Below are 13,835 nucleotides of genomic sequence, written 5' to 3'. Positions count from 1 at the left end.
TCACTAGTTAATTTGCAAAGGTCACTACCACCATCGATCTCAGGTTGCAACAAGTGTCACGCTGCATGTGCGTCATTTCTCACAACCTGGAAGTTTTTCATTTTTTTCTTAGATTCGTTTATTCAAAATGTTTTATCTCTCAAATCGTGCATCCAAATCTCGAACTATTTTCACTGTTGGATTCCTCGGGCTGAGATATTCAAAACTAGATCACATGTGGATAGGTTTCGACGAACTTTTTTTCATGAAAAAACCAAACGGAAGCATGTTTCTTTCCCTTTTCGAGAGGCAAAATCGTGCCTCTCGCGGAAGCAAATTCATGCCTGTATGATGAGCAAAGTTGTGCCTCCCCCCAAAAAAAGGAAGCACATTTTTTTCCTTTTTCGAGAGGCACGACCGTGCCTCTTGCGGACGCAAATCTGTAACCACAAGAAGCAAATTCCTGCCTCTCACGCAATGAAAAAAACGCATTTCTCCTTTCCGAGAGGCACGCTCTCGCGGATGAAAAAAAACCGCGTTTTTTACCTTAACCGAAAGGCATGATCGTGCCTCTGGCGGAAGCAAATCCATCAAATGAAAAAAAATGCGGAAACACATTTTTTTTCCTTTTCCAATAGGCACGACCGTGCCTCTCACGGTAGCAAATCCGTTGCTTCATGAGAAGCAAATTTGGGTTCTAGCGGAAGGAAAAAACCCATTTTTTCCCTTTTCCGAGAGGCACGACCGTTCATGGAATCGTGGAAAAAAAACAACACTCCAAAATGATATCAAAACTAGAATTTTTAGAGCATCAATTTATTCCACGACTTCCACGAAAGTTATTTCGTGCTGAAATTTCACAAGCATACAAAACATTTGTCAATAACACAAATAAGTTCTCAATTTTTTTGAATACTTTTTTTTCATTTTTACTATTCATCAAGAAGAATTTGACCTCTGGAGCAGATATTCCACGTCCTAACCACACACCCTAACCACACACATGATGGTATTATATCTTGTGGAGTAGGTGTACGTCCATATCTTTACCACCATATCAAATGAAGGCCGTCTGCTTAAGCTTTTTATATGGGATATAATTAGCTAATTACGGGGCCAAGCTAAGATCATTAGGCCACTCATTTCCCCCACCTAGCTAGGGTATCTCCAGACAAGCTAAGTTAGTTCCATCGGAATAAAAAGATGATGAGATGGAATTCAAGAGTTTTCTAGGCTCCATCTCTCTCACGGACCATTCTAGAAATGCGACACTTGTGGGGACCAGCTAAGAGAGCTAAAATAGAATTGTCACATGGAATTTAAGGGTTATATTTTGTTGGTGACTTGATGGTACGGACACTGCAGACTCGTGGACGAAAAATCTGGATCCACCAAAATAGATCAATTCGTTACACTAGTCATAGAAACCGTTGGCACCACAACTGTTTCAAGACTCTCTCTCTCTCTCTATGTGGAACCCTTTGCATCACTAACCTTTCAATCCTGGGTTTTTGTAAAGGACGACGTATCTTGATTCGCATCGCAGAGGACAAAATCAAGTCGTTGTCAGGCATGTGTCGCTGGACGTATCAGTCATGTGATATGCATCTCCGTCAAACTCGATACGTACAAGCCATGTCGAATGCATCGATTATGTCTCTATCAGGGGTCATATGCTGATGCTATAGTTTCGCGCAGCAATAGCTTGTGAATGTCACTGAGAGGGGTTAGCATTTGCAGATGTTTTAGATGACAAGTTTGGTTGTATGCGGTTGTCAGTTTCTTCACAAACGCATGTATCATTTGAAAAGAAGAGAAATTTTGTAGCAAAAAACGGCAGGATTTGCCATATTCTACCAGGTAAAGTTGCAACAAAAATATGTTCACTTGTCATTCCGCTTCCAGCTGAAGTTCGTCAATTATCATCACCGTATAGACTAGGTGGATTTATCTTCTTATTTTTTTGCAAGAAAGTCCTCCAAAACCAGAACTATATTAAAATTTCAACAACAGTACATAGCACCCCAAAGAAACTCAATATTAGAACCAGATCCAAAGAGCAGCTAACCACCTAAACAACAAGAGCTAAGACGGTGGCGCGCCCCTACCTCCGCTTCACCCAAAGCCGGCTTGAACTTTTCTCAGAGGACACCTACGCGGACGGGAAGTTTTCGACCTTCTGTCCTGCTGGACCAGCACCCTAGACGAAAGGGCCACCTTCGTTGAGAAAATGTGAAGAAGTTCATCTTCCACATAAGTGGAGACCATAAAATACTCCCAACGCCAAGAATCACCACCAGCAAACGAAATCCAACAGCTCCTCCCGCTAGACGGAGAAGGCGAACCAAGAACTCACGAGCTCCCCTAAACAGCCTAAAAATGACCGAATTGTCGGGTGAAGGAACAACATGAATCACCTAGATGGATATAACTTAAGAGAACATACCATTACATGTTTGGTGATAAGATTTGTGTTTGTTAGGCGAGTCACATATGGCACCCCCGATGTAGATATTATTTGGCGGTAGTATGTCAAGGAGGCGGCTATTGAAATCATCGTCAAGTCTGATTCTTCTGTTGAAGATAAGAATGAAATGGGTCATCCTCGTTCGAATCAGCGAGATAGACAACCTACATTTTGGGAACTGGTCTTATCAAGGAAAAACATATCATCTCTCCATCAGTTAGACCGTTCTGTGTAATGAACCAAACTCATCCTTCGCCTCCCATACGGCTTCTTGTCTCCTTTCTGCAGTTCAGTGTTGTAAGTGACCACATGACTAAGAAAGGGCACACTCTCTTCTGTTAATTCACTGAACTCTAGCCTAGCGTTGCATGGGACAATCTGTGCAACAAACACAAAACAAATACACATCAGATACATTGAATTTTGGAAGCCCTCAACGAGCAGATCGATATTGAATGATGATCCACTTGAAAAGTTTTTTGCGCACTCCGACATGCATACTTGGGCACACCGTCATATCCTGTTTGACATGCATATTTGGCACAGCACCATCAAGCACACATACTATTATGAATAAAGCAAAACTAGCATTTATAATTATAAGAAATATTGTGACATGCATACTTGGCACACCATATCCCGCTAGAGAGTATTTAATTAATTGACCATTGGATATTTACAATTGCAACATTTAGGAAATTATGCAAATAATACAACATGTCATTAATCATCGATCACCAACAAATAAAGAATTTTCAAATATTTTCACACATATCAATCCACACGTCAACTAGCATATTGAAATTTTCATATGTAGAAAAATATTGAGATAAATAACAAAAAGAAAAAGAAAGAGAAAGGGAAAGCCGCCCTAGCTAGCTCACCTTGGGGTTGTTGGCGTCGAGATGGGAGGGGTGGTCACCTTGGCGTTTCCACAGGGCTCTCGGCATACTGTGCATAAGCCGAGTTCCTTTATGTTTGCCTATGTACCTGGCGGGGCATGGTAGAGCTTCCGATGTGCTGTATCCTACTGTTTGCCGCGAGCTACACTCGGCTTACTTGCCGTTTACCACGATCCCGTGTTCTACTTACTCGCCAAAGAGCAAAAAAATCGGTAACGACGAATTTTTCAGTAGTGCTTCTATGTTGTGTTTGTTCACTCAATTGAATATGTATGTACTTTTGTTAATATTAAAATCTCCAAAACATGTTATATTTATGAACAGAGGGAGTACAATCCAACAAACATAGGGAGCACATACGCAGCAAATCTATATGAGTGACTATAACACAGGAAGGAGGAGTGAAGGCTACCAACATTACTTTGGGATCCTGGATGGGTCAAACGCATGCAGTCGCGCTACCGCCGCGTCACGCGCGCCCGTAGCGGCCTCTTCATCACCTTGAAGAACCCATCCAGCTCCGTGAGGTCGACGCCTCCTCCCGCCGGCGGTGCCCACTCGAACTCAGGTACGAGCGCAGCGATGAAGCTTTTAACATGCATGGTGGCGAGCCCTCCTCCCGGGCAAGCCCTCCGCCCCGCGCCGAACGGCATCATCTTGATCTCCTTGGGCCCCGGCACCAGGCCCACGCCACCCCCCTCGCCCCCAGCGAGGAAGCGCTCTGGACGGAACGTGTCGGGGTCCGTCCACGCATTCTTGTCCCTGCCGATTTCTCCTAGGTTGAAGTGCGCCCGCATCCCCTCCGCCGGCACGGCGGCGGCGGCGCATCCCAGGATTTCGGCGACCGCCTGATCAGGCACGTCGTGCAGCAACACCGGAATCGGCGGGTGGAGCCGAAGGCTCTCTAGCACGACGGCGTGCATGTACTTCATCTGCCGGACGTGTGCCTCGGACAGTGCGCCGTCCACGGCGTCGACCTCGCGTCGGATGTTGTTCTGGACCTCTGGCTGGAGGACGAGGTGGGCGAGGGTCCACTCCATGCTGGACACCACGGTCCCTGGCCCAGCACCGAGGAACTCCGAGAGAAGGCTCACCAGCTCGTCGTCTGTGAGAGGGCGCAGGGCCTTGCCGTCGGCTTTGTCGTCGTCGACGGGGACCCGGACGTCGAGGAGGTGGTCTAGATATGCCGGCAGGCCACCGCCGAGCTTGAGATGACGGTTAGCGTTCCGTCTTGCTTTGACCAGAGGGAGGAAAAGCTGCGCCTGCCTGCCTCGGAAGGCGAGAAACCGGCGCCACTGCCTCCAGTGCAGCAGCTTCGCCGTCTTGGAGCTGGCAAAATCCTTGGTGCCATCAACGGCCAGCACAAAGGCCTGGAGCAAGTCACGCATGGCGCGTACGTGACCCTCGTCCACGCCGCTACCGAAGCACATGCGAGCAACCAGTGGAAACACAGCGGCGTTGAGGATGTCGCGGACGACAATCTCGCCGCCGCCGCCGCCGCAACGGACGCGGAGGTCAGCAACGAGGGCATCCATGGCCTCGAGGCGCAGCGGGTCCGTGTGTCCAAGACGTGACGGGTGGAGGACCGCGGCGTTGAGGGTGCACCGAAGAGCGCGCCAACGCGGACCGTAGGGCACGGACGTGAGGTTGTCGTTGTGTCTGCGGCGACGCCCGCTGACCAGGGCCACGGGGAATAGGTTCAGCGGTCGGTTGCAGAAGGCATCAGCGTGGTCCATGAGCGCTCGACGGGCGATGTTAGGGTCGTGGATCTCGATGATCGGTTGTTGACCATCGTGGACGGCCCAAGCACGACGCCGGAAGACGGCAACTGCGCTGATGCACAACACAAGGGAAAGTAGCAACACAGTTAGCACGAATTCCATGCTATGTATGTATCTATATGTATCTGCCTACACCCCTGGATATTGGTTGGGATGTTGCTGGGTTTTTATAGACAGATAGGCAGATGTTGCCCACAGCAGCCGCAACAGTGGCATGTGTTAAATTGTGATCCAAATTCTAGTGAGAAACGTTCGCAGCCGGTCAACCAGATGCCCACGTGTGCCAGGTCATCTAGGTGGATCGTAGGCAACCGCTCATCCCCAACCTTATTCTTATCTTCTTTATCTCCACGAATCCGCTCATCCACGATATCCTGCTTAGTTGACAAATATAGTGCTCATTCTTTTTGCATGATGCTTCGTAATATGTCATTTAATACCTTGTTAAATAATAGTAATAATTTCCCTAAACATGACTAATTATTTTAACTTTTATAGTGTTAGTAAAACAATAAGAATATGTTTTTCGAACATGTGTAGATACTCAAACAATCATACACCTGTGTACTATATATAAATTTGTGACTTGATAATTTTGTGCCCATTGTCTGTGCACAAAAAATCAAAGGATTGTAATCACTTGCAGGTATTTTCATTGGTTGCTCAATGTTCAAAATGATAAATATAAAGATCTTTTGTGTCAGTGGTAGTACGGTTTTGTATTTCTCTTATTTTGTATATGTACACAGTTTAGTTTCCCACAGTTCAAACTTTGAGAGGGCAATTGACTGTGAGCTAGCGAACCAACCTGTGGTTGGATGGTTAGAGGGACAATGGTATCCCCAGCCCATCAGGATTCTAGTCCTGGTGCTCGCATTATTTCTGAATTTATTTCAGGATTTCCGGCGATGCACTTTACAGTGGGAGGCTACGTTCCGACGAGGCGCCTACGGTGACTTCGTAAATCTCAAAATGATATGCCGGCTCAATCTTTCGAAGGTGCTCATAGAGGTAGGGTGTGCGTGTGTGCGCTTATAGTGGTGAGCGTATGCGTGTATGTACGAGCGCTTGCGTCTGTACTGTGTTAAAAAAATTGACTGTCAACTAATTAATTATGCACAATTGGAGATTAGTTGGCTCTTTAAACATCACCCATGCATGTGTGCCTCGTGATATAGCAGCGTCAGATTAATATATTATAAGTATACGATGCCTGTCAAGTAATTATGCTTTAGCTATGAGCAGTTGCCTAATTAACGTCCCCATCTTCTGAAATAATATAATTATTTGTTGACGTACGATCCGATAGAGGGATCGGCTTCATATATGTATGTATCACCTAACATGACGTTGTTTAGAGTATTCAGGCTAACTCTTCTATTGTCGTTCATTAGTTGCGCAATCAGGGAGCAGTTGGTTCTTGAACGTCACTCATTTGGACAATACTTATTGTTTATATAGGTAGCTTTAATTAGGAGATATTTTGACAATGCAAATCGCTTAGCTTGTCGTGCTGTTTGGAGAGTATTTGGAACAGAATAACTATCCTTCCTTTTTTGTCTGATAGCCTATCAGCTCGACACGATCGACACAATGTACGATTATGTAGAAGCTTGCAAATTAGTTATGCACAACCGCAGGGAGTAGTTGGCTCTTAGACATGATCCAAACTGTATTATAGTCTCATGTAATAGTGTCCCTAACAATATGTAAATAGGGGGTAATACTTCTTTGTTATACTTCGGTTTTTCTTCTTCGTTATACTTTTTTTTGTACTTTCACTATTTTTAGTTTTCCTTCTTTGTTCTTTATACATTTTTCTTGATTCTTTCTTGATTTTCTTCGCTTCTTCACTTTTCTTTTTTGCTTCTTTGTCGGTTTTTATTTGTTTTCCCTTTTTCACATGTCTACTTTTTTTTTTCAGTATACAGTGTACATTTTTAGTGCAAACATGAAAAAAAATTGATACACGTTCGACATTATCCAAATACACGGAAGCAGTTTCCAAAATATGCGTTGGTACAATTTGCAGTAGCAATAATTTTTGTTTAAACTACGGACATTGTTTAACATTGTATAAACATTTTCTAAATTTAATGACATTTTCTTGAAACACGAGAACCTTTCTTTTAAATGTCATATCACGTTTTTTGTATTGCAATATACATTTTTTGAACCACGAAAGCATTTTCATTCTATAATTTTTCTAAAAATGTCACAAACTTTTTTTCAAACATGAGATTATTTCTTGAAAATGTCACATACAGTTTTAAGTGGAAATAAACATTTTTCTATCCTACATGAACATATTTTGACGTTTATAAAAAAATGTCGTGAACATTTTTAAACCATGAGAACATTTCTTTAAAATGTTACATACATATTTTAATGGTAGAAACATTCCTTTTACATACACGTATTTTAAATTTAAAATACATTTGTCTGAATCGCACGAACATTTTTCTACTGTAGCAAACTTTTTTAAAACTATCAACCATTTAAAAGGCGCGTTAAATACTTTTTGTACTATGTTAAGAAAAATATTTTCCCAATTCTTAAAAAAAAAGTAAATTTATGTTTTAGAAATGTATTCATTTAAAAAAAAGGAAAAAGTGAAAAAGAGAAATAGTGTGACATCATTGTGATGTGATTGTAACCTCAACATCACCAAACCAGCAACTAGTATAGAATCTGAGCCTAGGATGCAAAAATAGAAAAAATGGATCTGTGCCATCAGATGGGAGATTGATGGCCCAGATTTGGGTCGCTCGTTGTGTGCGCAAAATTTACAGAAAAGTCCACCCCTGAAAGCTAATTTGGTCACCATGCCCTCGTCGTTCAAACCCAATCCACTGGGCAGAGGCAGCGCGCAAACCAAATCTCCCCACCGGCGGCTGCGGCGGCGGCCCAGATCTCTCCTCCATGCTGAGCGAGTACGCCAGGTAGAGGCGGGCCAGATTCCTCCTCCATACTGCTCCATCTCTCGATGGCTCCCTGCCGTTTTGTGGGTGGCGTCCCAATTTGAGGCGGATCAGATCGGAGCTCGTCGGCAACCTCCGCCCCGTAATGTGCTCGTCCCAGCCTCCCTTCTGAAGCTCCGGCAGCGGTGGGTTCGGCGGCAAGCCGATGGTGGTTTTCTCGGTCCTTCCTGACCAGCCCGTGCGACGAGGTGGTTCAATTTTAACTTTTACTGTATTTGCTAGTAAATTTGTTCTACATCCTAATTTTACTATCAGGTAGATTTGTGCTACATTTCTCTAGTTCTATTTTCTTGTTCATGTGTCCCAGTTGTGAATGATGCATTTTGACAACTCCGATTTGATGGTGCATTGCTACTGTTCTAGGTGTTTTAGTACTCTAATTTGAACATCTTGTTTCACTGATTAGTATTCTGGAGGATCAAGTTGGAAGGTTGAGGGCGGTTACATAAATAGCTTAAAAAGATGGAAAGAAATTAAATTGATTCTGCTAGGCAAAAATAATTGAAATTGGACCATACGTTAGCATATCAAAATTTTGATTCATATATACATGATTCACCGCTGAAAAATGGATCTATTTTAACAGGGAACAGTAAGAAGTGTCCCACTATATATGAATTATGATTCCCAAAGATGGTGGCATCGATGGTCAACAATTTATGAACCGGAATACTGAGGGTCAACAATTGGAAGTGTCATAGTATATATATTCTGTCTCGTAGACTGCTGCCGTAGTCTGCGTCTTTATCTGATCCTTGTGCCTAACGTCTGACCTACAGAAGATGATCTCATTTCTGACTTCACATCTCAGGACAAGTCAAACAAAAATCTCATCTCAGGATTCAATAATGGAGGCGCTACATCGACATTAGGATAGCCCATAGTTGCAATGGCCACAAAATGTTAGGTACATCAGGTGAGAACATCCGTCTAAGAAAGTTAATAATATGTTGATGTACCTAACATTTTGTTAGTCCCTTGTGTGATGTTGTTTCGTACAAAATTGTTTTCAGTCATGGAATCGGTCAATAGTGCTCAAAATCAAAATTTCAGCGATGGTAGCTCGTTTGTACAGATTAAGGGGCAGTTTGGTTCAAGGCCTGGACACTATGCCTGAAGAGGACTCGTGCCTGGATCGAGCCTGAATTGTTGAAAAAATTCGCCTGGCCAGGCTAGCCTCGTGCGAATGCGTTTGGCTTGCATCCTGGCAGTGCAGCTACTTTGCAGTATGATTAGTACATAAAAGATCCCATTCTCATCCCATGTACGCAAAAGAAATAGTATAATATTGTCAGGCACGGCACCAGGCGCACCCAGGCGTCCCTCTTCCAACGCCTGGTCCAGGCTAAGTAGGATGCCTAGTTTATACTCCAGGCTAATCAAGCTGTCCCATCAACAGGCCAGGCTAGCACTCAATTTTTCAGGCATGAACCAAACACTATCCAGGCACACCTCAGGCAGGCTCCAGGCCAGGCATGATTGAACGTGGGCACGATCCAAACTGATCCTAATTCCCCAATGCTTGTCATTGATGATTCCAGTACACTGAAAAAAACAATCGTTTTATCAAGAGGTACACACACTTCTGAATTTTATGTAATGTAATTTTTCACTTCTGTCCATGTTCCATGATTTCATTAATGTTTTATAAGAAACTATACACCCTTATCATCTATCACGTCCATGCCAAACAATATTTTAAATAGCACGCTATTTCGCCGTTATAACGCGGTTATAGCATATTTGGAAGGGAGACGTTACGTTTTGGCAAAATCGGACGCTACGGCGCTAATCGCGTAATTAGCGCGCTACACACGCTATAACGTTGTAACGTTGTAACATTACAACGTGCAGACCATGCAAAACTGAAATAAGCACAGCCCAGCTGAGGGAGTTCCGGACTAGGGGGTGTCCGGATAGCCGAACTATCATCATTGGCCGGACTCCAAGACTATGAAGATACAAGATTGAAGACTTCGTCCCGTGTCCGGATGGGACTTTCCTTCGCGTGGAAGGCAAGCTTGGCGATACGGATATGTAGATCTTCTACCTTTGTAACCGACTCTATGTAACCCTAGCCCTCTCCGGTGTCTATATAAACCGGATGGCTTTAGTCCATAGGACGAACAACAATCATACCATAGGCTAGCTTCTAGGGTTTAGCCTCCTTGATCTTGTGGTAGATCTACTCTTGTAACACACATCATCAATATTAATCAAGCAGGACGTAGGGTTTTACCTCCATCAAGAGGGCCCGAACCTGGGTAAAACATCGTGTCCCTTGTCTCCTGTTACCATCCACCTAGACGCACAGTTCGAGACCCCCTACCCGAGATCTGCCGGTTTTGACACCGACATTTGTGCTTTCATTGAGAGTTCCTCTGTGTCGTCACCGATAGGTTCGATGGCTTCTTTGATCATCATCAACGACGCAGTCCAGGGTGAGACCTTTCTCCCCGGACAGATCTTCGTATCCGGCGGCTTAGCACTGCGGGCCAATTCACTTGGCCATCTGGAGCAGATCGAAAGCTACGCCCCTGGCCGTCAGGTCAGATTTGGAAGTTTGAACTTCACGGCTGACATCCGCAGGGACTTGATCTTCGAAGGATTGGAGCCACAGCCGAGCGTGCCGCACTGCCACGGCGAGCATGGTTTAGCTCTGCAGCCTGACAGTACCCTGGAGGCCGCACTCGAACCCGCTCCGATCTTCAATTCGGAGCCGGCTGCGCAGGTCGAGGACAGATGGCTAGACACCGCCTCGGGAACTGCAACCTCTACGGCGATAGAGCCGAACAATGACCTTGTCCCTCATGAAGCTCGTGACTCCGAGGTGCCGGACTCCTTGCCGGACTCCGAACCTCCCGCGCCCCTTCCGATCGAATCTGATTGGGCGCCGATCATGGAGTTCACAGCAGCGGACATCTTTCAACACTCACCTCTCGGCAACATCTTGAGTTTGCTAAATTGTCTCTCGTTATAAGGAGAGCCCTGGCCGGACTGCGGTCAGGATGGTTGGGATGCGGACGACGAAGAAATTCGAAGCCCACCCACCATCCACTTGGTAGCCGTTGTCGACGATCTAACCGACATGCTAGACTACGACTCCGAAGACATCGACGGTATGGACGACGATGCCGGAGACGACCAAGAACCAGCGCCAACCGGGCACTGGAAAGCCACCTCCTCATATGACATATACATGGTGGATATCCCAAAGGATGGGAATAGCGAAGGAACAGAGGAGGATGACCCCTTCAAGAAATAGCCCAAGCGCCGGCGTCAGCGGCGCCACTCTAAATCCCGCCAAAGCAAGAATGAAGACTCCGGCACCGGAGATAATAATACACCGGACAGTGCCGAAGATATCCCACTCCAGCAAGATGCAGCGCAGGAGGACGGAGACGCCAGCCCTCATGAGAGAGCGGCAGAAGAAGAGGTAGAGGGTTATATGCCTCCCTCCGGAGACATATAACCCGTCGAACAGGTAGAGGGCAAGCCTCGACGATGATGAATTCGTCGTGCCTGAGGATCCCGTCGAATAGGAGCGTTTTAAACGCAGGCTTATGGCCACGGCGAACAGCCTCAAGAAAAAGCAGCAACAGCTTAGAGCTGATCAAGATCTGCTAGCCGACAGATGGACTGAAGTCCTCGCGGCTGAAGAGCATGAGCTCGAACGCCCCTCCAAAAGCTACCCTAAACGCAAGTTGCTCCCCCGATTAGAGGAGGAAGCGTATGAACCCGCATCACTAGGAGACAATACGGCTGACCAACCACCCCGTGGTCGCGACAGAGAGGCCTCTCGACCCTTCACTAGACCCGTGCCCCGACATCGCTCAAAAAGCACAGGGCCACAGGGGAACGCTCCAGACTTGCGAGATATATTGGAGGATAAGGCAAGACAATCAAGATCGATCTATGGATCGCGTGGGCGCCCCATGATACGTGACGACAACCGTCGCGCCGGACACAGTAAGTCCGGCCGGGCGAACAAAACAGACAAAGCTCTTTTGAGCTCCGTCGTGATATCGCCCAGTACAGAGGCGCCGCACACCCACTATGCTTCACAGATGAAGTAATGGATCATCAAATCCCCGAAGGGTTTAAAACCGTTAATATCGAATCTTATGATGGCACAATAGACCCTGCGGTTTGGATCGAAGACTATCTTCTTCACATCCATATGGCCCGCGGTGACGATCTTCACGCCATCAAATATCTCCCCCTCAAGCGTAAAGGACCAACCCGGCATTGGCTTAACAGCTTGCCAGTAGAGTCAATTGGGAGTTGGGAAGACCTGGAAGTCGCATTACTCGATAACTTCCAAGGCACGTATGTGCGACCACCAGACGCTGATGACCTAAGCCACATAATTCAGCAGCCAGACGAATCGGCCAGACAATTCTGGACACGGTTCTTAACCAAGAAAAACCAAATCGTCGACTGTCCGGATGCGGAGGCCCTCGCGGCCTTCAAGCATAACATCCGCGACGAGTGGCTTGTCCGGCACCTGGGACAGGAAAAGCCGAAATCCATGGCAGCCCTCACATCACTCATGACCCGCTTCTGCGCGGGCGAGGATAGCTGGCTAGCACGCAGCAACAACCTCAGCAAACATTCTGGCAGTCCGGATTTCAAGGACCGAAATGGCAGGTCGCGTCGTAACAAAAACAAGCGCCGCATCAACGGCGACAATAGTGAGGATACGACAGTCAATGCCGGATTCAGAGGCTCTAAACCCGGTCAGCGGAAAAAGCCATTCAAAAGAACTGCTCCGGGTCCGTCCAATTTGGACCGAATACTCGACCGCTTGTGCCAGATACACGGCACCCCCGAAAAGCCAGCTAACCACACCAATAGGGACTGTTGGGTATTCAAGCAGGCAGGCAAGTTAATTGCCGAAAACAATGACAAGGGGCTGCATAGCGATGACGAGGAAGAGACCCGACCGCCGAACAATAGAGGACAGAAGGGTTTCCCCCCACAGGTGCGGACGGTGAACATGATATACGCAACGCACATACCCAAAAGGGAGCGGAAGCGTGCACTCAGGGATGTATACGCGATGGAGCCAGTCGCCCCGAAGTTCAATCCATGGTCCTCCTGCCCGATCACTTTTGACCGAAGGGACCACCCCACCAGCATCCGCCACGGCGGATTCGCCGCATTGGTCTTAGACCCAATCGTCGATGGATTTCACCTCACCAGAGTCCTGATGGACGGCGGCAGCAGCCTGAACCTGCTCTATCAGGATACAGTGCGCAAAATGGGCATAGACCCCTCAAGGATTAAACCTACCAAGACGACCTTTAAAGGCGTCATACCAGGTGTAGAAGCCAATTGTACAGGCTCAGTTACACTGGAAGTGGTCTTCGGATCCCCGGATAACTTCCGAAGCGAGGAGTTAATCTTCGACATAGTCCCGTTCCGCAGCGGCTATCATGCCTTGCTCGGATGTACCGCGTTTGCAAAGTTCAACGCGGTGCCGCACTATGCATACCTCAAGCTCAAGATGCCAGGCCCTCGAGGAGTCATCACGGTCAACGGAAACACTGAACGTTCTCTCCGAACGGAGAAACATACAGTGGCTCTCGCGGCAGAAGTACAATGCAACCTCTTAAGGCAATTCTCGAGTCCGGCCGCTAAGCGGCCGGACATAGCTAAGCGCGCCCGTAGTAACCTACAACAAGACCACTTGGCACGTTCCGAGCACGCGTAGCAGTGCGGC

At 46.6% G+C, this 13,835-nt stretch overlaps 1 protein-coding gene across 1 annotated transcript; it reads right to left on the bottom strand.

Annotated features, from left to right (window-relative positions):
* Positions 1-3,637: 3,637 nt before the first annotated feature.
* Positions 3,638-5,253, bottom strand: LOC123040200 (cytochrome P450 89A2-like). Its single transcript, XM_044463112.1, has one exon. The coding sequence runs from the start codon at positions 5,229-5,231 to the stop codon at positions 3,807-3,809; it is 1,425 nt and encodes a 474-aa protein (XP_044319047.1). The 5' UTR covers positions 5,232-5,253; the 3' UTR covers positions 3,638-3,806.
* Between the last annotated feature and the right edge of the window lie 8,582 nt (positions 5,254-13,835).

This window comes from Triticum aestivum, chromosome 2B (genome assembly GCF_018294505.1).
Source record: "Triticum aestivum cultivar Chinese Spring chromosome 2B, IWGSC CS RefSeq v2.1, whole genome shotgun sequence".
NCBI classification, from domain to species: domain Eukaryota; kingdom Viridiplantae; phylum Streptophyta; class Magnoliopsida; order Poales; family Poaceae; genus Triticum; species Triticum aestivum.
The sequence above is the reverse complement of the archived record's forward strand: the minus strand, read 5'-3'. Positions and strand labels throughout refer to the sequence as shown.

Bases quoted from the DNA above. Each gene is read 5' to 3' on its own strand.
- LOC123040200 (XM_044463112.1), bottom strand. From the start codon at position 5,231: ATGGAATTCGTGCTAACTGTGTTGCTACTTTCCCTTGTGTTGTGCATC.